The 24,822-nt window shown below is 64.0% G+C and overlaps 2 protein-coding genes and 1 long non-coding RNA gene across 8 annotated transcripts; 1 reads left to right on the plus strand and 2 right to left on the minus strand.

The window, feature by feature from the left end:
* Nucleotides 1–16: 16 nt before the first annotated feature.
* On the plus strand, nt 17–11,006 carry OGFOD3 (2-oxoglutarate and iron dependent oxygenase domain containing 3). Of its 2 annotated transcripts, XM_047757723.1 has the most exons (10): nt 17–195; nt 1,917–2,137; nt 3,145–3,220; nt 4,380–4,422; nt 5,260–5,324; nt 5,422–5,478; nt 5,589–5,625; nt 7,670–7,823; nt 8,460–8,583; nt 10,793–11,006. In XM_047757723.1, the coding sequence occupies exons 1-10, from the start codon at nt 122–124 to the stop codon at nt 10,821–10,823; spliced, it is 882 nt and encodes a 293-aa protein (XP_047613679.1). In that variant the 5' UTR covers nt 17–121; the 3' UTR covers nt 10,824–11,006. The 2 variants fall into 2 exon arrangements, with proteins under 2 accessions (XP_047613679.1, XP_047613678.1); XM_047757722.1 differs by lacking the exon at nt 5,589–5,625 and having other exon boundaries at nt 21–195.
* Nucleotides 2,969–13,504, minus strand: LOC125114442 (uncharacterized). Of its 5 annotated transcripts, none has more exons than XR_007131800.1 (6): nt 8,236–10,322; nt 8,051–8,120; nt 7,567–7,882; nt 4,246–5,610; nt 3,806–4,000; nt 2,969–3,643 (listed from the first exon to the last, which is right to left on the minus strand). It is a non-coding gene; the product is annotated as an uncharacterized LOC125114442 (long non-coding RNA). The 5 variants fall into 5 exon arrangements; XR_007131796.1 differs by having other exon boundaries at nt 3,806–4,056; XR_007131797.1 differs by having other exon boundaries at nt 3,806–4,066.
* Nucleotides 13,505–19,175: 5,671 nt separating this feature from the next.
* UTS2R (urotensin 2 receptor) lies at nt 19,176–21,145 on the minus strand. Its single transcript, XM_047758269.1, has one exon. The coding sequence runs from the start codon at nt 21,065–21,067 to the stop codon at nt 19,931–19,933; it is 1,137 nt and encodes a 378-aa protein (XP_047614225.1). The 5' UTR covers nt 21,068–21,145; the 3' UTR covers nt 19,176–19,930.
* Between the last annotated feature and the right edge of the window lie 3,677 nt (nt 21,146–24,822).

Genomic DNA, 24,822 nt, shown 5'->3' on the forward strand with positions numbered 1-24,822 from the left:
GCCGAGCGCGTCGCTCCGGGTCCGGGTCCGCGGCCGCGCCGGCCTCGCGCTGCCTCTCGCGGCGCTCGTCCGGGCTCGTGGGGGATCCCGCGTTCCGCACAGCGCCGCGGCGGCCCGGCCAATGGCACCTCAGCGGAGGGGCGCGCCCAAGGGGCCCGAGGGCTGCGGGGCGGCGGAGCGCGGGCGCCCGAACAGGTACCGGGCAGCGGGGGGGAGCGCGCGGGCGGCCCGTGGGAGTGGCCAGGGCGGGGGGGCGGGGGGGCGGGGCCTTCCCTGACGTCGCGGCGGCGTGGGTGTGGCCTTGCCGCCGGGGCGTGGCGTGTCCTTGAGCGGACCGGGAGCCGAGAGGGGCGTGGCCTGGCCGGAGGGCGGGGGCTGCCCGTGGGGGGACCGTCCCTGACCGCTTTCCGCGTGTGTATCGCGGGCTCCACGCCGCGCCTCCTGGACGGGGACAGCGGTCGTGAGGCCCCCCTCGTCTGGTCGCTGGGCTTTCCTTAGGGCTGTGCACACGAGGGTTCACCGATGGGTGGCCCGCTGAATGAATAAATGATCTCACCATAGCCTTGGAGAGGATTCTGCCGAAAGTTTTCAGAGCCAGGGCGTAGCTTCATCCTTCCAGGATAAATCACCGCGTAGTCGTGCTTGTCCCAATTCCCTTCTGTTTTGGCAAAATTCTCAGGGTACAGCTTGAGCCAGCTAACCCTGAACAGGGCTGGGTTCTTGTTTTGAGGAGAGGCCCCACCCCCTCAGGGGAGTGTTGCATCCGAATCTGGCCCAGGAGGCTCTTCCCCCTCTCTTGTCTCCGCACCTCCCTCTCCAGGAGAACTGTAACACCCACAGCTTTGTACCTCTCCTTTCCAGCCCTTGCCACTGAGATGGGGTGCCATCCCTCTGCCTCCTTCGGAGTTCTTGGGAAAGGGAAGTGATGGGCCCGCTGGAGTTAGGTGTCCACCTTGTTCTAATAAGAGGAGGACAGGTGGGATGGAGGCTGGACGGCAGTTCCGTGGTGTGGGGATGGGGGAAGGGGTCTTCGGGAGCTGGGCATCCATGTTCCCCGTTTAAGAGGACCGGGTATCTGTCCAGCATGGTCTGATTGAGCTGTGCGCCCCGTGGGATTCATTTAATTGGAATTCATGTGTTACTTATAGAGCAGTTAGAGGTGGGGGGGCGTATAAAAATAGAAGGCAGACTTCTTGCTTTTCAGGAATCGACCTTACACTTGAAGGAACAAGGTGCACCTCCATAAAAGGATTCCCGGATCGGCTTCTCATTTCTGCCAGTCTAAGCCCTACACATGTTTCTTGGGTAACAGAGCACACGAGTGCTCCGTGACACGAAGTGAGCACAGACATGCACGGTGTGCACCACACACACACACACACACACACAGACACGCCCGCAACTTCCACGGGGCGGGGTGACTCCCGCAGTTAACCTGAGGGCCCAGAAAGTGTCTTGGCGGCGAGTCGATCTGTCATACTTGTGTTCTCTTTCTGGCCGCCAGCGGTTTCGGTGAAACTGGTTTGACTCACATTTAACGTAGTTCGCGTGGTGCGCGCACGCCGCTCCGGGACCCCATGCGTGGGGCTGTATGGGGTCGTTTTTAGATGCAGGCAACCTGATTGGTGCCACAGACTGTGCCAGGACCCTCACACAGGTTCTCTGTGGGCCGGGCTGGGAGGGAGGGACACTGACGGGCATTTCACCTTGTTGCCCTCGGAGGTCACAGTGGACCCTGCCTCGTCACGGGGGTGCTGGGAAGTGCCCCTGGACGGACTGTGAGTGGCTCTGACCGTGGCCAGCATGGGGACACTTTAAGGCTGGGAGTGAGTGTGGCATGGCCTCTGGTGGTCGTGGTCTCCCCTTTCAGCCCCGGCAGGTGTGTCTGGGTGACCACGGCTGTTTTCTGTTCTCAGCACCAAGGGTGTCCGGGCACCGCGGGATGTGCGGAGGAAGTGGCTGCGAGCCGCCGTCCTGGGGGCCTGCACCACGCTGGCGGGGCTCCTGCTGTGGGGCCGCCTGGGGGCTGATGAGGATGGCATCACCGAGGTGCTTGCTGGCCGCAGCGAGGTCCTGCCGGGCAGGTTCATCGAGGTGCCCTGCTCCGAGGACTATGACAGTCAGCGCAGGTTTGAAGGTACTCGATGCGGAGGTGACTGGGGAGAGGGCAGCGTGGTCACGCCCTCTGGGAGTTCCCGCTGTGGCTCAGCAGTAACGAACCCGACTAGTATCCACGAGGACGTGGGTTCGATCCCTGGCCTTGCTCAGTGGGTTAAGGATCCCGCGTGGCTGTGGCTGTGGTGGAGGCCGGCAGCTGCAGCTCTGATTGGACCCCTAGCCTGGGAACCTCCATATGCCACAGGTACGGCCCTAAAAAGACAAATAATAGTCATGATGATAATGTGTCAACGTTGAGACCAGTTGGCCTGTGTGGGAGGGTCTGGGCTTTCAGTGGGGAGGGCGGGAAAGGTCGGGAGGTGAAGGTCCTGGTCATTCAACAGCGAGGGTGTGGGTAACGCCGCAGCTGCACCTCTAAAACGGTTCCACTGGTAAACTGGAGGTTGTGTACATTTTTACGACACCCCTCAGATAGCTGGGTGTGGTTGAAGCCTCTGGACTCCCCCTTCCTCGCCCCTCGGTGCGGGCGGCGTGTCTGTGGAGGTGCACTCCCGTGTGTGCACCGACGCCGACGGCTCACTCGCTCACTTTCCAGGAGAGAGGCAGGGAGGGTGGGGACCATCCTGGGGCAGCTCTCCAGGCCCTGCAGAGGGACAGCGGCCAGAGGGACAGACACAGCTTTGGCTTCCCAAAGGGTCCGGGTCTCTGCTCTGTGATGGTGCTAGAATGGTGTGGATGCCGCCTCTGGGCTGTCCTCCAGGGTGGGTGTGTGCCCCGCTGCTGGGCCGCCCAGTGGGGTGTGGGGGGCACCACAGGGATTGCTTGTCCTGGAAAGTCGCAGTTGTTCATCTGAAATTCAAACCGGCCCCGCTGGCCTGTATTTTCCTGGCCAAACGGCCCTCATCCCAGCAAGGCAAGGCCCCATCCCACAAAATTCCAAGGTCCCTGGGGAGCGCCACCCACAAGAGGCAACTCTGTTGTTGGGGTTGCGGAGGTGGCGTCTCATCCTGGCTGCCCTCTTCGCAGGCTGCACCCCGAGGAAGTGTGGCCGGGGCGTCAGCGATGCCGTCATCACCAGGGACGAGGCCCGGAGGATTCGCAGGTACTCATCCCTGAGCTTCTGTCCTGAGCAGCAGGTGCAGGAGGGGCTGGGGGGTGGGGAGCAGAGATTTACCCCTGAAAGGATGACTTCAGAAATCCGTTTAGAGTTAATCCCTAAGAATCCCCTTGAGCACTTCCAAGGCAAAGAGGCTTTTCCGAGTTCCAGGAGGGAAGGCTGTTGCCCTAGCGATGCTGACGGAACCTTCCGGAGGCCCAGGCCCTCTCCAGGGAAAGCAGCTGTGGCCCTTTGGGAAGGTGGGGGGATGCACCCATCAGACAGTGGGGGCCACTCAGCAGCAGCAGGTGGCCGCTAGGCCGTCTTCCGGTCTCCTCTCCAGCACTCATTGGCACCAGCCCTTCTGCTGACTCAGGAGGAGCAGGAAGTCTTACTGTGAGCAGCTGGCACTGGATTCTTCCTTGCTGTCTTTGGAAAAACAAGACCTTTTTTTTTCTTTTTAGCCCCTCCAGCCCCTGGTGGCATATGGAGTTCCCAGGCCAGGGATAAGATCCCAGCTGCCATTGCAACCTATGCCACAGCAGCAGCAATGCCGGATCCTTAACCCACTGTGCGGGCCAGGGATCGAACCTGTGTCCCAGCGCTTCCAAGATGTTGCCGATCCTGTTGGGCCAGCACGGGAGCTCCAATCTTCGAGCTGCATGGAGTTCGGACACGAGGCAGCTGCCCCCGAGGGAGGAGTGTCTGGCCGCGTGCCAGCTGAGTCCCAGCGGGGGTTCCTCCTGTTTCTAGGCCTTGCAGGGGCTTGCTGGGTGGGGGTCACCGCTGAGAGGGATGGACCAGCCTGGGTCGGTTTCCCAGGGTGGCATCTGTCAAGGGCACTAGAAACACCTGCAGCTTCAGTGAGGTCTGCCCCCGAGCTGGTGGGTAGGAGCTGCCGCCAGCAGGCTGACAGGAGGGGCCCTCGGCCCAGAGGAACCCGTTCACCGTGGCACCGTCTCGGGCTAACAAGGAAACTAAGCCCTCTATGTCACTAACCAGCTGGTGGCAGAATATGGACTTTTACTCACTTGAAATTCAAGTCTTTGGTCTAAATGCTTAGCGCTCCGTTAACTGCATTGCCCATGCTGGTGGGCGTGTGTAGACGCGCGTGGCGGGTGCTGAACTCAGGGCTGAATTCTGACCCCGGGTGCTCTTCCCACAGCATAGCCGAGAAGGGGCTTTCTCTGGGCGGATCCGACGGAGGGGTGAGTCCTGCGTCCGTCCTGCTCCGGCTTCTTCACCCTTAACGTTGCTCTCCCTCGGAGGGGCAGGGAGGGTGCCCGCGGGGCAGGGCCTGCACGCGCTGGGGGGAGGCTCCCCTTCCCTCCCCTTGAGGGCTGCCTCGGATCAGACCCCAGGCAGGCAGAGGGGGGACAGAGCGGGTGGCCAGGAGGGGAGGGGGAGGGCCGTGGGGATGGGGGGGGGAGCCAGCCCAGCGCTCAGTGGGGACGGGGGAGCCAGGTGGGGGGGGGGCCCAGACGTGGGCAGGAATGCCGTCGTCCGGGTGAGAATGCACAGGGTCCAGCAGTGGCCTGAAGGATGCACCCGCCAAAACCTGGAACCTGGGAAAAGAGTCTTTGCAGATGTCATTAAGGGCCCTAAGATGAGGTGGTCTTGGGCCATCGGGGTGGCCCTAAATCCAGTGACAGGACTCCAGGGCCTGACGTCTGGAAACTAACAGCTGCTGCAGCAGAAAGCGCACGGTGGTGGCTGAGCAGAGGGAGGGGTCGCAAAGGCCGCGAGGGAGTCTGGGTGGCGGCTGTGCCCACCGCCCTGACAGGGATGGTTTCCCGGGCACGTCCAGCATCGAACCTACCCTTGGCCATCGTCGGTCATACCTCGACACGGCGGTGGGGGGAGTCCGCAGACCCCTTTGCAGGGACTGTGTCTGGGGGCCACACTCAGCACGTGAGACCAGTCTTCGTCCGGGGGGGCATGGGAGAGGGCGCTGCCCTCACAGCCCTCTGTGCCCGAGGCCAGTAGCTTTTAGAGCTCCCGCACTGCTGGGCAGCCCTCAGCCGCTCTGCCGTCGTCTTTCCCAGGCCTCCATCCTGGACCTGCACTCGGGGGCCCTGTCTGTCGGGAAGCACTTTGTGAACCTGTACAGGTGAGAACTGGGGGAGGGGCGCCCCGCCCAGGACCTTCCGAAAAGAGGAAATAAGGAAACACCATGTCACATTTGTTAATCCTCCTTATTTTCCCAGGTACTTTGGGGATAAAATCCAAAATATCTTCTCGGAAGAGGACTTCCGGTTGTACCGGTGAGGGGCAGGCCGGGTCAGCAGCGGGAGGGCGGCGGCGGTGGGGCTCTGAGTGCGGAGGGTGCAGCGCAGCCTCCGTCTGGCCCCTTCCTGGCTCTCTCCGTGGGCAGGGCCGGCGTTGGGCCGAAGTTCCTGGAACCACAGCAGGTGTGAAGCTGAGACGCTTCCTACTGGTTCATAAGTGGTATGACGGGCAGAGCCCACCTCTGTGGCCGTGGGTCCAGCCTGGTCGTGCTCACAGGACCCTCTGGGAGGGGACCTGCCGGGAGGCGTGAGGCCGGCACCCGCCCAGGTCTGTTCCTGCCCCTGATGACAGCACACGTAACCCCGCCCTGCCCCGGTGTCAAGCACAGCTCCTGCCCAGGCAACTCCCTCACCCGGGAGTTTGCTTTTTCCACCAGAGTTCTCGAGACAATCGAGATCCCGTGGTCATAAGAAACGAGACAGGAGGGAGTTCCCGGCGTGGCACAGTGGAAACGAATCCAACTAGACTCCAGGAGGATGCGGGTTCTATCCCTGGCCTCACTCAGTGGGTTAAGGATCCTGCGTGGCCGTGGCTGTGCTGGAGGCGGGCAGCTGCAGCTCTCATTCAGCCCCGAGCCTGGGAACCTCCATATGCTGCAGGTGTGGCCCTAAAAAGCAAAAAAAAAAAAAAAACCTAAAAAACAAAAAAAGCCACACACAGGAGACCCGTGTACCTTCACCCAGTACCCCAACACCTGCAGAACTGGGTTCATCACCCCGGGAAGGACACCCCCCATCTTGCTCAGATTCCCCGCCTGTCCTCATCCGTCTGTGAGTGTGTCTAGTTTTGTCTCATCACCTGCTGGTCAGGTGAGCACCACCGCAGGCGCAGGCTCACACCGGACGCTTCCCTCACCAAGTGACGAAGCCCAAGCGCACACGGGCGGGACATCGGGAGCCGAGGGCTTCTGTTGGGAAACCCGCAGCCCCGGAGGTGGAGGGCGTGGGCTCGTGTCCCACAGAACTGTCCTGCCTGGGTTAGAGCTCAGGCTCTCCATACTGCAAGGGCCGGGGCTCCAGGCCAGACGGGCGGGATGTCACGTTCCACCTGCAGCCCTTCCCGGGGCCCTGGTTGGAGGTGTCGGGAGCGAAACAGGCCATATACACCTGCAGCATATGGAGCTTCCCAGGCTAGGGGTCAAGTTGGAGCTGCCGGCCTACACCACAGCCACAGCAACGTGAGATCCGAGCCTCATCTGCAACCTACACCACAGCTCACAGCAGCGCTGGATCCTTAACCCACTGAGCGAGGCGAGGCATCGAACCCGCGTCCTCATGGATGCCAGTCAGATTCGTTTCCGCTGCGCCACGACGGGAGCTCCACGCGAACATTATCAGTGGCGTTGAGGTCACAAACGGTCTACTCGCTGAGGCGAGTCTGAGGGTCAGCGGAAGAGTCGCTCACCCTCTGGACCCGTCAGCTCGAGCCGGGCATGTGGGGCTTGGCTCCTGGTGTGGAGACACCGGGAGGGTCATGGGCTGCCGTGAGCTGGCACGTTTGGGGCCTGGCTGGTCACGTGTCCTGCAGCCGGCACAGGGGTAGGTGCGCATGTGGGCGGGTTTATGTGACTGCGTGTGCTGACGCGTGTGACTGTGTGGGGATGCATGTAAGCATACCTGTAGGTGTGCACACGTGTGCAATCATGCGTGCAGCCATGTACTGTGCGTGCGTACGGGTGTGTGGGTAGGCATGTGTGAACATATGTGTGTAAGTGTGCCCATACGCAGGTGGGACGTGGGTGTAACCTGTCAGGCCCTGCCCCATGTTCCCGGCTCTGGGGGTCAGTGGCAGGCCAGGGAGGGCCCCTGGTGCCCCTGGTCACGTGGCTGCACGGGTGGGACTGGGAGCCCGGGCCCCGGTCAGGCCAGGGAGGGAGCCGTCTCCCTTCCGCTGAGTCAGGCTGCTGCCCCAGCCACGACCAAGCACAGCACAGCCCTCCATCCGGCGCCGGGTCCCCAGGGACACTGCCCATGCTGGGTCTCTCCTGCAGAGCACTGGCCCTCAGGTCCCCGGGACCCACTGGTAACTGTCACAGGGCGTGGATGGAGGGCACACGCACTCACCTGTGGGCCCTCCCGGCCTGGGCGTGACGGAGTGTGGCCCCAGGGGCCGCAGAGAGCCCTCCCGCGTGGCCGCGCTGCCCCGGGTGACAGTGCCCCTTCGCAGGAACGTGCGGCAGAAGGTCCAGCTGGCGATCGCCCAGGCGTTTGGCATCAGCGCGTCCTCGCTGCACCTGACCAAGCCCACCTTCTTCTCCCGCATCAACAGCACGGCGGCCCGGACGGCGCACGACGAGTACTGGCACGCGCACGTGGACAAGGTGCGCCCGGGGCTCTGCTCCCCTCGGGAGTGGGCGCGGCTTCTCTAGACTTGTTCCTCCTGCGACGAGGTTGGAGGGCGTCGAAAGGCACGATGCAGAGCAGCAGGGCCGGGTGGGGGCCCGTCCCGGACGCCGCGCTGTGTGCCCCTGGAGCTCGGGTCCGCCCGCGTCCTAACCCCGCCTCTCTGTCCGCGGCACCCCCCGGGGGCCCCCTCCCCGCTTTTCACCTCTTCTTGGGAGGCCCTCTCCATCACTCCAGCCTGAGCGGCTTCCCCTCGCTCGACGTCCTGCTGTTCCCTGGACACAGTGACACCTAATCAGGGTCCTCCTCGGCCACCCTCGCAGCCCCTCCCGCCTGCACCGAGGCCACTGTCCGGCCCCCGCCTGCAAGCCGAGTGGGCCGCAGGCCCACCTGCGGGCTGCTGGAGGTCCCCCCGGCTGCGGGTGTGCTCAGAGGACCCAGCAGCGCCCGTGTCTCCTGATGCTGGAGCAGAGGACGCGAAGCGAAGCAGCAGAGGGTCTGGGCAGGAGCTCGCAGATGGGGCAGGACAGGACCCTGTGCAGCTGGGAGGCTGCGAGGCCTGGGTCCGGCCCTTTCCAGAGGGACAGTGACGCGCCCTCCCACTTTGCCCACAGGTGACCTACGGCTCCTTCGACTATACCTCGCTGCTCTACCTCTCCGACTACCAGGACGACTTCGGCGGGGGGCGGTTTGTGTTCATGGAGGAAGGGGCCAACCGGACGGTGGAGCCCAGAGCAGGTAGGGTGTGCAGGTGGCACCGGGGCACGTGGGCCGCATCCCTTCCCGGATGCCGCGTTTACTGTGTGTCTGGCGTGGCCACGGAGGCCACTGGTCAGAGGAGGAGGCAGGCGTGGCCGTGGTCACTGTGGTCGCTGCAGAGCGGGTTCCTGGAGATGCCCGCCCTCCGTCCCCCGCAGTTCCTCACAGCTTAAGACGATGCAGTGGGCCCACCCTAATCACGTCGGTCACGGCACCGAGCACGGGGACCTGCCTCCCTGACCTGAGGGTCCCGGACCCCCACTGCCCGCAGCCCAGCCTGCACACCAGCCGTGAACTGTCCCCTCCCCTCCCTAGGACCCTCCAGGGGCTTCCTGAGGAGCAGCCCAGGCCCCGGTCCAGCCGCAGCCGAGACTGAGCCAAGCACAGCCACTGGGCTCTGGCCTGGGCACCTCAGCTGTGCCAGCGCCATTCACCTGCTGCCATGGCTGACCCGTCCCCACAGTGTCGCCCTCACCTGCTCCCTGCGAGCACAGCTGTGTTCACACACGCCTGGCAGCAGGCAGCTCACACCAGCAAGGCTGTCCCGTTGTGTTAGTTCAGGACATCGGCACTGGCCGTGGGCCAGTCCCGCAAGCCCCTGGGTCCAGGTGGGCCCCGCAGGAGCCCTGAATGCAGGCAGAGCTGCTTGGATGCCAGGAGGTGCAGAAAGGAAATCAGACAGCTGAGGGCTGGCCCTCCTTCCTCAGGGTGCAGCCCCCCCCCCCCGGGATGCCCTGCAGCTTCCAGAGAAGCTCTGCTTCTTCAAATTGCCTGTTTCTGCCCCAGATGAGCTTCTTTTCCCTCCGAGGCTCCAGCATGACTGGTGGATGGTTTCCTGTGGTCCCAATGTCACGAGGCTCCTCGTTTTTTCTTAGTTCTTTCTTCTCTTTCCTTTGCTGCCTCTGTTTGCAAAGTGTGCAGAAACGCTGAGCTCCCAGAGACCCCTACTCTTGGGGCAGGTCGATGACTCTTGATAACATGTCTGGGGCGGGGGTGTTGGGCCTGCTGTGCAGACGGCCCAGCTTCTTGCCTCATGTCTCAAGTGGGACTGAAAGTGGACAGACAGGTGGAAACATCCTTTGGCAAGAAGCCTGAGAAAGTGCGTGACGCCAGCTGTTCGGGGAAATGGTGGCCTGGCTGCTCCAGAGGAGGGTCTGCGGGTCAGGCATCCCGGGGGCCCCCAGCAGAGGTTCCCCGAATGTCACACCTTCTCTTTTGCTTCGCTGTCTGCAGGCAGAGCACAGCTCTGTTTACAACCAGAGAGCAGCCAACTCTGGGGTGGACTTTTCTCCGCTTTCAAAGGTTTAGAGTCAAATTTCAAATGTGAAAGGAAGCAGCCCCCTTTGAAAGGCTCGGCTCGGCCACGAGGCAGGAACAAGGCACCAGCAGGGGCCGGGGCTCCTCCCCCATGGTTCTCAAACGGTCCACTCACCTGCGCTAAGACACCTCTGGTGGCGTGAGAGCCCCTAAGCACCCGGCCCTGTGATCCAAGCCGGCAGAGGCCCCTCCCGCAGCCTGGGGCCGCCCTGGGAGGGGCTGCCAGTCCTGCTCTGTCTGCGGAGCCTCCTGACTCTTTGCTAAAACCCTGTCATCCCTCCAGGGTGTGGCGCTGTTCCACCAGGGATTAGAAGTAAACCCCCGGGGAGGGGCCCCAGGATGCAATCCTGCTGGAAAACAAAAAACAAAAACAGACAAGGGAGCTCCCGTCCTGGTGCAGCAGTAATGAACCTGACTAGGAACCATGAGGTTGCGGGTTCAATCCCTGGCCTCGCTCAGTGGATTAAGGGTCTGGCATTGCCGTGAGCTGTGGTGTAGGTCACAGACGCGGCTTGGATCTGGTGTTGCTGTGGCTGTGGTGTAGACTGGCAGCTGTAGCTCCGCTTCAACCCCAAGCATGGGAACTTCCATGTGTCGCGGGTGTGGCCCAAAAGGCAAAAAAGAAACAAACAAACAAAAACACCCCAAGGGGGCCCCGGGGCTGTTGCATGGCTTGTTGGGGGCCCTGGGGTGGCAGGAGGCCTCACCCCAAGTCCAGGCGCCTTGTGGACTGGGGAGCCTGCGGAGCTGGCAGGCTGGGGCTTCCCTCGCCCTGCCCTGCACGAGGGCTCTGCTGCTGCTGGCTGTCTCCACAACCCCACCCCCCCACGGTTCTGGGGCCTCGTGGCCACCTCTGCTGTCCTCTCCCCAGGCCGCGTGTCCTTCTTCACCTCGGGGTCTGAGAACCTGCACCGGGTGGAGAAGGTTCACTGGGGCACCCGCTACGCCGTCACCATCGCCTTCACCTGCAATCCTGACCACGGCATCGCGGACCCGGCGCTCACGCCCCCCGGGGGCCCGTCTGCCCAGCCCCGCTGAGCCCCCACTTGGCCGCTTCCACTCAACAAGGTGCCTTACGAACCCTCCTGAGCGAGTACCATTTGGTCCTTTTTGTCTGAGTGAGTGGACAGATCCAGCCTTCCCCTCCCGAGGTCAGTGTCTACTGTGGGGCCTGCAGGCAGCCGTCCTTCCCCGGGAGGGGAGCCCGTGCCCCCAGCTGACAGAGGCTCAAGCCCCTGGAGAAGTGGAGAGCAGGTTGGGGAAGCACAGTCAGTCACCACGACCCCGAAGAAGGTCCCGGGGGCGGGCCGTTCTGGGAGCCGGAGCCGGAGGGCGGCAGGGCTGCTGGACCCCAGGGCGAGGCAAACGTCTGATGTGCACGCAGCCCTGAACCCCCCGTGCCGCTCTGAGAACCACCCTGGCACCGCATTCGTGCCAGGCCAGGCTCTGCCACATCCCCAGCCGGGGCGCCGACTTGGCGTCCACGTGTGCTCCCAGCATGGCCATCCCCAGCCCTCCAGGGCCGCCTGCCCACGGGACAGTCCGTCCGCCCAGCTTGCTGTCTCTGCGTGCGTCTCTCACGGAGCTGCAGCTGCCCCTCACTAAAACCAATGCTCAGGACATAGTGGGGGAGGGGAGGCCTGGGCAGCCTGGCCCAGGGGTGGGGAGGGGTGGCACGGCCACCAGTTGGGTCAGGTGAGGTCCTAGGGACGCCCCACCAAGCGCCCGGCCTGGGGTTTGCACACCTCCCGGAGAAGGGCCGACTTCCCCTGTGAGTGCAAAGCGAGCCCGGGCAGTGGCTGTGGGAGCAGAACCCTCCAGGCCATCGGACCCTGACCGGGAGAGCACAGCACCTGCTTGACCCACCCAGCACAGATGCGTGGACACAGCCTGACGCCGGAGGAGGCTGCACCCTCAGCCCCGCGCGTCCCCACGCGCCGCAGATGCAGAGCTGCTTGGGGCTTGTGGACCAAGGGGCAGCTGCCTGGGCCCGGGTGGGCCGTCCTCAGGCCGCTCAGGGTCTGGAAGCCAGGACCCTGGGTCCCCTCCTTGGTTTTTCGGGGTCCCTCGTGCCCCGTGGGCAATGACATACATCTCAGGGCTGTGGGATACACGCTGTGGGATGCGCCCCCTTCTGGGTCCCAGCTGCACATTCTGGGAAGGCCCGGCTGCCACCTCCCCCGGGGACCTCGATCGTGGCTCCTGTCTTGAAAGGACTTTGAGCAGATCTGGGGAGGAGGGAGGCGGGGCTCTGGGTGGCGGGCAGGGCTGACCTGGAGGGCCGTGGTGCTCCGGGGACACTGTCTCTGGGTTGGACCGCCAGGCCTCGGTGCTCTGCTTGGCCTCTAGCTCCTCCCGTCTTGACTTCAGAGCGGTTGCTCTGGTCTCAGGACAGACGCTTCGAATCCGACACAGGAGAGGCCCACCCAGGCCTCCCTCTGTTCTGTAACCTTCGGGCTCCCTGAATGATGCCGGCACCTCTGTGTGAAGACAGGCACACGCCCTCAGGCCTCCACGGCCCACGGGCCGCTCGCCGCGTCCAAGGGGGCATCTGGTGGTCAGTTGGGGCCGAAGTGCTGTGGAAACAGCTGAGGCGCTGGTGTTACCGGGCACTCGCTGCTGCTTCTCCTGTTGGTGATGGTCACGGAAGTACTCGGGCGAAGAAACGAAGGTGTTTGGGAGTTCCCTGGCGGCCTAGGGGTTCCGGCGTTGTCACTCCCGTGGCGCCAGTTCTGTCCCTGGCCCCAGGAGCTTCCCTGTGCCATGGGCACAACCGAAAAAGAGAGAGAGAAATAAAGATGTTTGGGCAAAAGCACACACGTCCTCCTTTCGCAGGGAAAAGAGCTGCGTGGCGTGGAGCCGCTCGTGTGCCCGCTGGGCGGCGCGGCTCCTGGTCTGTTCCAGGGAGAAGCAGGGGCCCGGGAGGTCCTCTGCTGAGTGCCCACTCCTCAGAAGCACATTTAGTCTGAGTCACGGAGCAGGGCGTTGGTCTCTGCCCATAAACGGGTGGCCGCTCTGGCTGTTCCGCAAGCCGGCCCCCTGGGCCAGGCCTGAGCCGGGAGGGCCTGCCTGAGGGCCGAGGCCCAAACGTCGGCCTTCCCGCCTCCCGCCGGAGCAGCCTCGCCTGCGCGCTCAGGGCAGAAGGGACCAGGGCGGGCCTGCGGGCGCGGGCGCCGTGGCTCCGGGGGCTGTGTGGCTGCCAGTGCGGCACAGGAAGAAAAGGGCCTTTTCGGGTGTGGCTCCGGAGGCAAAGTTTTTTAAGAGGAAGCCGGGGGGGGGGGGGGGGGGCGCTGTCCCCCGCCGGGCGCGGCCTCGGGGGCAGCCTCAGAGGACGGGAGGGAAGGTGCAGCTACAGACTGCGGGAAGGACGGGCTGCGGCGACCCGGGGTCCGTGCAGGGCCAGGGGCAGGGCCGCGGGGAGGCCCCTGGGGGTTGCGTTTGCACAGATCCGGCCCCCCGGGCAGGAAGCCGTCCGCTCGCTGCCTTCCAGTCGCAACCAGAACCGCGTCCGTGGCCTCGGGACGGCGCCGGCGCTCAGGGCGGACGCCGCGGCCTGACCTCCCTGCCCGGCCGCGTCCCTTCCGGTTCTCCCCGCGACGCGGTCTTCGCGCGAGAACCGGGGAAAGCCCCCCCCCCCAACACGTCCCCCCCTCACGTCCCCCCCTCCCCAGGCCCCCGCGGCTGGCGGGCTTGGGGGCGGGTTTTTCTCCCGCGGCCGCTGCGCTGCGGGCCTGCAGCGTCCGGCTCGTTTGCCTTCGGATGTCCCAGCGTCCCGGAGCCTCTCACGCCTCCTACACGTTCTCACAGGCAGAGGCTGGGGACACCTCTGCTCCTCCGGAGGCGAGGGACCGAGGACCTCCGACCCCACCGATGTGCGTCCGCGTGACACAGTGTCTTCCAGAAACCAAAGCAGTCACGCGGCACTCAGGCCCCAGGGCGCAGCCTGGAAGGCGGGCGGGTGGGGGCAGCAGGGGTTTCTTCCTCGGGTCAGGGATGCAAGAGTACGAGGCAGTGAGCCGGGGAAAGGAGAGCAGGCAGGGGTGAAGACCGAACCAGCTGGCAGTCAGACTTCAGGCCTAAGGCTCCTGGTGGCCCTGGGGAAGAGGGCAACGTTCTCAGTCCAGATCCAGCCCCACCTGTGGTCACCTCCGAAGCACTGACACTGGAGGTACCCGTTTCTTACTTGATCTTGAGGTTCCAGAGAACAAACTGTAGGCCCCCATTGCTCCTCAAGGAAGGGCCTAGGCTCCTGTTTATTTTCCCAGCCCCCAGAAGCCCCTCCATACCCCTGCTCGCCTTCAGGGGCCTGAACCTCCCCTGCTGACCAGCACACTGTGCCCCACAGAGCGCCAGGGGAAGGTCGCTGCCAGGTGACGGGGACCGAAGCCTGTGCTGTCCCCTGCGATCTGAGGCCCCACCTTGGCATCCTTTCCATCCCAGCACCTTTGAGGCCACGCTGACCCCAACGGACCTGGGGGTGCAGGTGATCCCTGGTTCTTGAGAAGGCCGATGTGGGGGGGGGTAGGTACTGGGCCACACCTGCCCTGGCGCAGGGCAGCTCTCCCACCTGCAGCGAGGGCATCATGCCAACCACTGCCCGTCCCAATGGACACACAAAGGGGGTGCAGAATCTTCCCACAGTCACACACTGGCCAGGTGCCCGGCTGGGGCCCCCGACCCTGCTGGCCATTCCTGGGTCGCCCAGGCCTGGGGGCATTCACTGCCCCCCCCATGCCCCTTGATTAAGGAAACAGCTGGGGACACTCAGGAAGGGCCTCATTCCTGGAGGAGGAGGGAGGGAGGAAGGGGGATGGCAGCTGGGCACCATCCAGGGTCACTTCACACTCAGGGTGGGTTTTGGACCAAGACTTCCTGCCCAGGAAAAAGTGGGCCATGTGCACACACCTGCTGCCCCTTTCCGGGGTCCCCGGCCCCCCGCAGGCCCTCCCTGCAGACCCCATGCAGCCAAGCTTCCCCCCACTGCCCTCAGCTGTGGGGGCTGAGAGGGGCCAGCAGGGCTGGGGGGCTGGGCAGTGGGAGTGCTCCTGTGCCTGTGTTTCTATGAGGCCAGTGTGGCGTTGGGCTGGGGTCTGTGTTCCCAGGGGACCCCCGCCCTTCATGCCCCACCTGCCCCCCAGGGCTTGGCTTTAGGCACACACCCCTCAGAGGGGAGCCTCGGCAGGGTCAAGACCTGCCCATGAGACCCCAGCTGGCACTCAGGCAGCCTTCCCGCATCCATTGCAGGGGGCACTTGTGCCTTCCGCACCTTCCCCACCCCCGTAAACTCCATCAGGACCAGCTCCCGGTCGCCTTTCTGGTGGAGAAGCTTCCTGGCCTCCAGCTGCTGGCTGCCCGGGCTGGCACATTGGGCACACGCGGAGCATCCCAGCTCTGCCCAGCCCCCAGGGGCTGGGGGGGAGGGGCAGGATGAGGGGAGGGGTGGGGGCAGACGTGGAGGTTCCCCCCACCCCACCCCGGTCAGGCCGCGCCCTGGCGAGGAATCTTGGCGCAGGGCAGCCAGCTCTGATGCCCAGGCGGCTTTGGTATTTCCCACTGACATAGTTTTGGGGTGAGACCAGGCTCTGGACTTTCAGTCATACTGCGGGGTGCCTGAGGCCATGGTGGGCAGAGGGCACTGAACCCACTGAGCTGAGGGTGGGAGCTCCTGGCTCAACCGCACCTGCCGGTCCTGCGTGGCCCGGATACTCAGCTGAGAGATGGGAATAAGGGAATTTGGGAAAAGAGATGACGCAACGGTGAGCTCGCTGAAGGGGCCGCCTGGAGGCCAGGGGACTTGCACACAGAGGGAGGGCAGAGGGGCTGCACCACCAGGCGAGCCCCCAGGCTGCCGACAGCCTCTGCTGCCTCCCCACCCTGACCCTGCTCCCCACCCAGGCCCACCAGCCTCGCTTTCTTCAGCTGCACGGGGGACTCTGTCTCCCCCGGGGGCTCGCCGGGCCTGCCCTCCAGGGCCTCACCGCAGCCGAGTGGGGCTGGGCCATCACGGGCCTGGAGAAGGCAGGAGGCCGGGGCTCCTGGCTCCTGGCCCTTGGCAGCCTCTCGGCCTCCTGCTTGGAGCGCCCTCGCCATCTGCCTGGAATTCCAGTGGAAGAACCTGCTCTCACAGGTGGTCCTGCAGCTCCCAGCCCCCGCTTGGTGGTTTGGGGGTGTGGGGGCCCCCACCTTCTGCTGGCTCAGCCCCCTCCTCTCCTGCCTGGTGGTGGCGGGTGGGGGCAGGGGGAGGGAAGGTGCCCGTGAACAGAGTCCTTTCTCCAGGGTGAAAAGGAGCCCCAGGACCCTGCCCCCAAGGCTGGCCGTCCAGGGAACCCTGGCTGACAACACCTGTCACCCGGGCATGCTCAGCTTGGAATCAGGTGAGAGTTCAGGTCTCCACCAATGACTGGGCCCCCCTCCCTGCAGGACCATTTTCACTGGGGTCACCCACGCCCCCCCAGAGCCCCATTTGGCAAGGACGGTCTGCAAAAACCGCTCCCTCGGGTAAACAGTGGCGTCTACTGGTTGTACGTGCAACACAACTCCCGGGAATGAGTTCCTGGAAAAATCCGGAGCAGAGAAGCTTTGGAGAGTGTGTGTTTCTTTGTTGGTAAATAATCTCCACTAAGCGAGCTTGGCAGCCCTGCGGGCGCACCCGGGACCGGTGCTCTGGGCCTGGGCCTGTCCTCCGCACAAGAGCTGGACTCTAACCCTCCGCCCCACTGGGACCCATGGAGGGGGAGGGGCGTCTCAGGACTCAGGCCCCGGATGGGGCCAGGCCACTGTCCTGGGCCTGCAGGAGCCCACGGACAGCAGCCAAATCCCAGCCAAGCCCAAGCCTACCGGAGACTGCGGGCCGCCGGCAGGAAATGTGCCTGCGCCTGGGAAAGCCATCGTCCCCTCCCCGCCACCAGGCGCCTGGATGCCCGGCCTCTGGGAGCGGGGCTGTGAACTCGGCTGTGAACTGCCCGCTTCTGGCTCCTTCGCCACCTCCCGCCAACCCCCTCCACCACCTCATTCGGAGGACAGAACTGGAGAGGGCGGCGGGCCCCTGGTGGGGTGGGGGGGGATGGGGGGATGCACCGTTGGTCGGTTCACTTACTCACCCCTCCCCTGCCGGGTGCCGGCCGCCGCCGTTGGCCACGCTCCTTAATTTTGCTCCAGGAACTGAGAGTAGCTGCGGGGGGTGGGTGGGGGAGCTCAGGGAAGGGGGGGTGGGGGGTAGGGCAGAGGGACAGCCCCAGGCCTGGCACTTGGCCCCTCCCCAGCTACTCCCTGGATCTGAGGCCAGCCAGGCCTGTGGCCACGCTGATCACTGCCTCCCCGCAGATGGGAAAACTGGCCAAAAGGGCTCAGAGGGCCCATCGAACCAAGGTCCATGGCGATGTCAGCGGTGGTCTGCCCGTTTCTCTGGAGGGGCTCTGCTGGCTGCCCCTCCCCTGGCACCTTACCAGGTGGGGAAGCCCAGGTTCCCGGGACAGGGCTGGAGGTGAGGAAGCCTGTTGGAAACCGAGGTGACGCAGTAGCAAGGGGAGTGCCGCTGCCCCCGCCCAACCTGCGGGCAGCCCTGCCACCACCTGCGGCAAGGCCTATGCCCCAGCCCTGCAGACACGCGACTCTTAGAGACATTGGCGTTGTCGGCAGAGCTGCCTGTTAGCAAACGGAGTTTACCCACAACAGCTGCTCTCTTGTCATAAAACGGTGCCTGCCCAGAGGGGCCCTCACACACGCTGCTGGAGGGCACTCAGATGTGTGGCCTTGGGGACAGTCTGGAGGTTCCATGGCAGCTGCACCTCCACTGGAGGCATCTCCCCAGAGAAAGGAAGCATGATGTCGGCACAGACCTGCGCACGGGCAGTCACGGCCACCTTGTTCACGTAGCAAAAAGTTGGAAGCAGCTCAAATGCCCACGACGGACACGTGTTCCCCCAAGGGGAGCGTTCAGCTCTGACCACGCTGCTTGGACGGGCATCCGCTCTAGGAATGTGGGCGCGCGGGGCTCAACCACTGGGTTGCAAGCCTTCCAGCAAAGACAGGGTTTTCCGGGAAAGAAGGACTTCTGCCCCAGCGTCACCTCCAGCTGGAGTTTCCCACAGATCTCAGACTTGCCAGCCCCTTGGGCGTGGAGCCACCTCCTTCAGGGAGCCTTTTATTATCATTAATTATTATTTGCTCAGCTGCACCCAAGACATGTGGAAGGATGAATCCAAGCTGCAGCCACAACTTATGCCACAGCTTCAGCAACGCTGGATCCTTAACCCACTGTGCCACAGTGGCAGCCGTGAGCCTTTTATTCTTTACATGTGTGTCCTATTGGTCAGTTTCTGTGGCGCTCCAGGCCTGGCGATGGCCTGCGACTGGACCGTGGTGGTGGTTACACAGCTCTGTCATTCGACTGAAAATCATTACTTGCACTTTAAGCAGGTGGGTTTTATACAATGCAACTGCCCCAATAAAGCTGCCCCATCAAATAGCAGCCCTGGGAGTTCCTGTCATGGCTCAGTGGTTACCGAATCCAACTAGGAACCATGAGGTTGCAGGTTCAATCCCTGGCCTTGCTCAGTGTAAGGATCTGGCGTTGCCGTGAGCTGTGATGTAGGTGGCAGACATGGCTCAGATCCCATGTTGCTGTGACTGTGGTGTAGGCTGGTGGCTGCAGCTCTGATTCGACCCCTAGCCTGTGAATCTCCATATGCCGCGGGAGCGGCCCAAGAAATGGCAAAAAGACAAAAAATTTAAAAAAAACGAAAAACAAAACAGCAGCCCTGACCTGCTAGGGCCCGTTCTAGCCACATGCACACTCACCTGGGCCACCCCTAGCCCAGGGCCCTCTGTCCAGCTTGCTGAGGGCCGGGCACTGTGCCTGCCGAGCTGACCACTGTGGATCTTGAGCCAGACTAGCCTCCACAGATCCTCTGTGCCTGACTGGTGGGTCCAGGGGACCCGGGCCCCCAGCTGTCCCAGGCTTGGCAGCAGAAGCTCGCCCGGCCCACCTGGGGGTGTTAACCAGGATAGGTCTTAAGTGTGAGGCCAAAAATGTAACTTCTTCAGCGTCCCGCCAAGAAACAGAGCAAAGATCACACGAGCAGCTGAATGGGGGCTGGGCAGTGAAAGGCGTCTCGGAGGGGCACGGCTGGTGGTGAGCTGGGGGTGGGATCTGGGGCCACAACGTGGCGTCGGGGGCAGGGGCAGGGGGAGGGGGCGGGAGAGGTGGGTGGGCTCGCTGTGGCCAGGGCCCTGTGGTCTTGGTGTCCCCAGGTGGCACGCTGCACCAAGAGGCACCGCGTGAACCCCTCCATGTGTCGTGTGATCACACCCCACCCCCACCCCCATATGTCGGGGAGGGCGAGGCAGCGAGCTGCCAGGGGGAGCGTAAGTCTGGCCCCTGGGTTCAGTCTGGGCACCTGTTCCTGCCCTGGAGCGGCGCCTTGCTGCCCCTCCTCCCTGAGCAGGTTGGCCTGGTAGCTCCCCGCCTGGCCCCAGGGTCTCAGGCCCCACACCCCAGGGCCCAGCTCAGCGGGATGACACCAGCCTACCCGGTCAGGGTGGCTGGATGTGCAGCCTCTCCAGCCAGGCAGGCGCCTCCAGGTGGCGGGGGGGCCTTCCTGGGGGCCGCCTCCCTCGACATCCCACCCTGGCTGCTGCGGCTGAGTGTGGAAGAGCCCAGGGTTTATTGCTCCAGGTGCTGAAGCTGCTGGAGACGGAGCCCCGTGGGGGCGGGGCGGGGATGGGGCCGGGTGCTGCGGGGCCAGGCCCCGGCCGGGACAGGTGTCCTACGCAGGCAGCCCGCAGGCGCTCACGTCCGCCGAGGGCAGTGGAGACGCCACCCGCCAGGTTCTTCTGAAGCTGGTCCTCAGCGATGGGCGGGGCGGGGCAGAGGGAGCCCAAGAGAGCGACGGAGATGGGGCGGGGGAAGCTTTCTAGAAGGCGTCGGAGGAGGGGGGCGGTCTGGAGGAGGAGCGCCGCGAGCGACCTGGGCTCTGGGTCCCCCCACCCACGCGCCGGCCCGAGATGCTCAGGCGCAGAGCCCCCCAGGCGCTGCGGGGGACAGCGCGATGGTTTCAGTGGCCGGCCGGCTGCTGGAGGACAGCGAGCGGGCCGAGGCGCGCGGGCGGCGGGGGCGTTCCTGAGGGATGCCGCGGATGCTGCGCACGCCGGCGGCGGGGGCACCCGGGCGGCGGCGGAGCGGGCGCCGGCGGTAGTCGCGGTAGTTGCTGGTGAGCAGCGTGTAGAGGAAGGGGTTGACGCAGCTGTTGCCGTAGGTGAGGCAGGTGGTCAGGTAGTTGACGATGCGGGCCGGCCGGGGCGGGAGTGGCTGCGCCCCGCGGTACTGGGCCAGCAGCTGCCACAGCCAGAAGGGCAGGAAGCAGGCCCAGAAGAGCAGCACGATGCCCAGGATGAGGCAGAGCACCCTGGGGTTGGGCAGCCGCCGCGTCTGCGGGAAGGAGGCCCGCTGCGCCAGCCAGTAGGCGCGGGCCAGGCGGACGTACAGGAGCGCGATAACCACGCCGGGCCCCACGATGCTGGTCCCGAAGAGCAGCGTCAGGTAGGCGCGGTGGGCGCGCGGGCCCCAGGCCGGCAGGCAGAGGCTCTTGCGGCCGCTGCGGACCAGCCGGATGGCCAGCATCATGGGCAGCGCCAGCAGCAGCGCCAGCAGCCACGTGCCCAGCGCCAGGAGCTTGCGGTAGCGCTTGGAGCGCCGCACGGTGTCCAGCGGCCTCGCCACAGCGGCGTAGCGCTCGCTGCTCATGAGGGTCAGGGTGAAGATGCTGGCGTGCATGGTCAGGAAGTCCAGGCTGAAGAGGAGGCGGCAGCCCACGTCGCCGAAGTGCCACTCCCTGGTGACGTAGGTGGCCACGATGAAGGGGACGCTGAGGAGGTAGAGCAGGTCCGCCAGCGCCAGGTTGACCACGTAGACGTACAGGGGGGCCGAGGCGCGCAGGAAGCGGCAGGTGACCGCCAGCGTGTACGCGTTGCCCGCCACGCCCACCACGCCCATGGCCGAGAGCAGCACCCCGAGAGTGCCCGTGGCCACCAGGTCCTCCAGGGAGCTGGGCTCCGTGGGGCTGGCCCACGAGCTGTTGAGGGATGCGTTGGGGGCGCCAGGCGACTCGGGCGCGGTGCTGCTCGTCGGCTCTGGGCTCAGGGCCATTTCTGCCGCCTCACGTCGGGCTTGGGACGGGGTCCTGCTGCTCGTTTAGACGGAGAAGGGGCATCTGCGGCCACAAGCTCGACCTGCAGGAGAGGATGCCCATTAAAGATGTGGGCAGCCTCCCTCCCTCTCCAGGAGGGCGGGGGCTCACCAACGGTGACACCCCCTTGGGGCTCTCTATTCAGGGCTCCACCGCTGGGCCTGCTTTCCTGGCTGTCCAGGGGGACTGGAGAACCACCTGGCCATCGCCCCGGCCCTGGGCCTCAGTGCAGGCCTCCAGGTTGACTGGGCTTTTCCAGCGCCATGGGTGGGGGGTGGGGGGGGTCAGCCGTGGAGTCCTCCCTAGACCCTCCCCCCTAGGTCTGCAAAGGGCAGACCCCAGAATCCTTTCTCCCAATGCATTTCTCCCATATGTTTAAAAGAAATATGTTTTGTCCAGATTGCAAAAGTAACATCTGCTGACTTAAGTCCAAATGAGAAAATACGGGAGTTCCCGTCGTGGTGCAGTGGTTAACGAATCCGACTAGGAACCATGAGGTTGCGGGTTCGGTCCCTGCCCTTGCTCAGTGGGTTAAGGATCCGGCGTTGCTGTGAGCTGTGGTGTAGGCTGTAGATGCAGCTCGGATCTGGCGTTGCTGTGGTTCTGGTGCAGGCTGGCAGCTGGAGCTCCAATGTGAGACCTAGCCTTGGAATCTCCATATGCTACAGGTGCAGCCCTGAAAAGACAAACAAACAAACAAGCGGACAAATACCGTTATGTAGCACAGGGAAGTGTGTCCATTCTCTCGTTCTCTTGATAGACCGTGATGGGGAGGACATGAGAAACAGAGGGTAGATACGTGTGTAGGTCACTTGGCGGTGCAGCCGGAATTGGTGCGCCGTTGTAGCCCAACTACACCCAATATCAACCGATCAATCAATAAAACATTGAGGTGATCTCACTAAACTTAAGATCTTCACTGAGAGAGTAAAAAATGTAAACCATGGACCGGGCAAAGAATATCAGAAGACACATGCCAAAGAACTAGTAATTATAACATAGGAAAGAACTACAAATCAATACGGATGAACGATTCATTTGGAAGGAAAAAAACAAGATTTGAAGCGTAAATTCTCAAAAGAGGACACCCAATGGCCAAGAAGCACGCATGCTCCACACCAGCAGTCACCAGGACGAGGAGGGCAGGAGCCACTGCAGCCTCGCCAGGACAGCTGGAATCAAAAAGGTGGTTCCTAAGGGCTGGGAGGCCGTGCAGGAACTGGACTCCTGAACGGCAGGTGGGGCCTTGGAATGGCACAGCCCCCATGGAAAACAACCTGGCACCATGAGTAAAGTCGGACACGCGCACGTCCTATCAACCAGCAGCTCTGGTTTGTACCGGAGAGAGAGACGAGAGCAAATGCCCCCCGAAAGCAAGAGTGAGAACGTTCACGGCAGCCAGGAGCTGGAAGCCACCCACGTGTCCAGTGAAGGGTAGTGCAGCTACAGAAACTGACATCTCCATAAAGAAGCTGGTGGTGATGAAAAGATGGCAGTACCCTGAATCAACAGCTTCGTGGAACGCACATAGGCTGTGATGAGCAAAGAGACACAAGGAGCACACACTGTGGTTCCATTTACCCCAGGTTCAGGAACAGGCAACATTTCTATGACAAGCGGTTACCCGGAGGGGAGGGGTGTCATTGGTAAGTGGCACTGGAGAGCAGGATCGTGCGCTATGTCCTCCCGTGGTGGTGGTGGTTACACAGGTGTAGGCACGTGTAAAAACTCGTGGAGCTGCACACCTACGACCTGAGCTTACTGTGTGGAAATCACGGTCATAAACTGAAAGGACAGGTCCCTCTGTCGCCCCACCTCGCCACGTCCAAGGATAATACCGGCTCCAGGATTTTTCTCTCGGCTCTCCAGCGTTCCCATTAACGCAGATAAACTCGGGTCGACCACCCGCCGAGCCCTCTGTGCAGAAGGGAACCTGGGTGCAGGGATGCTGCCTCAGGACCTCTGTCCGCAGGACCCGCCCGGCTTCCAATCTGGCGAGGGGAGCGGGGGTCCTTCGCACCAGCCGGAGATCCCTTCCCGACCGCCGCCCCGACGGGTCGGGGTTCCAGCGCCCTCCCCCTGGGACTAAGGCGACCCCGCCGCGGGCGCCCCCGCGTCTGCGGCCGCGGCAGGACCTGCGAGTGCTGGGACCGCGCCTCGGGGCCCCAGAAGGGACGCAAAGCCGAGCCAGCGGCGCGCACCTCACCGCTCGCCGCCCGGAGCCGAAGCATCCTCCACGGGGCGCGAGGAGGGCTCGCTCCGTGGCCGGACGATCCTGCCGGGGACGGGGAGGGCCGCCGGGGAGGGCGCTCGCCCCCCCACCCGCACCTACCGGCCTTGCCCCTCTCAGTGCCCGCGCCCACCTCGGTCACCCGGGCATCCGGTGTGCGCCCCCGCGCCGCGCCCCGGGGTTCGCGCTCAGGACGGTCCCGTCACTGCCAAACGTCTCCAAATGCTCGGCGCGCGGAGGGGCGCGGGGGCGCCCAGGCGCGGGGCGGAGCGGAGCCGCCCGCGGGTCCCGCAAGGAGAGTCACGCTTCTCGCCCAGGCCCCTGTCGTCGGCGCCACCTGCCTGGCCGCCAGCTGGGAATGCGCGGCGGCCCTGCGCCCGGCCCGGATATTAATAACCCGGAGCCGAGCGAGGGGGGCTGGGAGGCGCTGGGGGAGGGAGTTGGAGGGGGCAGCCGGTGCAGGCGCTCGGGGCGCAGGGGGGCAGGTCACCTTGGGCCACTGAGCCTCTGTCTTGCGATTGTCAATCAAGCCCTGGGCCCTCTCCTGTCCGGGGGTGGGGGGGTACCGAGAGACGGCGGGGGGGGGGTACCAAGAGGGACCCAGTGGGACATTCAGAATGTTGTGCACTTATCGCTACTCCAGGAAGGAGCCAGGGTCAGCGGCCAGGCTCACTGAGCCGCCTAGCTTGACCCGGGCCCTCCGGGCCGCAGGCTGGGATGCTTGTGTGACCAAGGACAGCATTTGTGTGTCAGTCAGCTCTCTGCATCTCGGAGTGGCCTGGATCTCATCTCCTGGTGGTGATGTCCTGCAGAGCCACCCACAGGCTCCACGGCCCATGGCCTTCTCTCTATTTGCACCAGGAGAGAACAGATACCTGTCCTGGGCAGGCCCTGGGGACAGTGGGGTAGGGGCTGGGCTGTCTGCATGTGAGCGACAGGGGCCAAGAGTGGAGGAGGGAGATATTGCAAGGCCCAAAGATGCCTGTGGCCGAGGTATGTCCCCTCAGGGGGAGCCACCAGCGAGACACGCAAGAACACTCCCAAATTGCACTGTGTCCTCCTCATGGGCCTGAGAGGACTGAGTGGCCTCAGAGAGGGGGCCCGAATCCTGCAGGCTGCTGTCCTGGGGTTGGTGGGGCCGCCCTGCTAAAACCTGCTACTGTGATCTGTGCAAATGCAACTCTGCCGCCTCTAATTCGGTTGATGGACCATTCAATCATAAGCCATAATCACACAACCTACTTCCCACAAGTGTGACCTTAATGCTTTGCTCTGCATATCATGGGTTCATGGGTTTTTTGCTTGTTTTGTTTTTTAGGGCTGCACCTGTGGCATATGGAGGTTCCCAGTCTAGGGGTCCAATCGGAGCTACAGCTGCCGGCCTACACCACAGCCCCATCAGATCCAAGCCTCGTCTGCAACCCACCACAGATCATGGCAACGCCAGGTCCTTAACCCACTGAGCAAGGCCAGGGATCGAACCCG

The sequence above is a fragment of the Phacochoerus africanus genome, chromosome 14, assembly GCF_016906955.1.
Source record: "Phacochoerus africanus isolate WHEZ1 chromosome 14, ROS_Pafr_v1, whole genome shotgun sequence".
In the NCBI taxonomy this organism is placed as follows: Eukaryota; Metazoa; Chordata; class Mammalia; order Artiodactyla; family Suidae; genus Phacochoerus; species Phacochoerus africanus.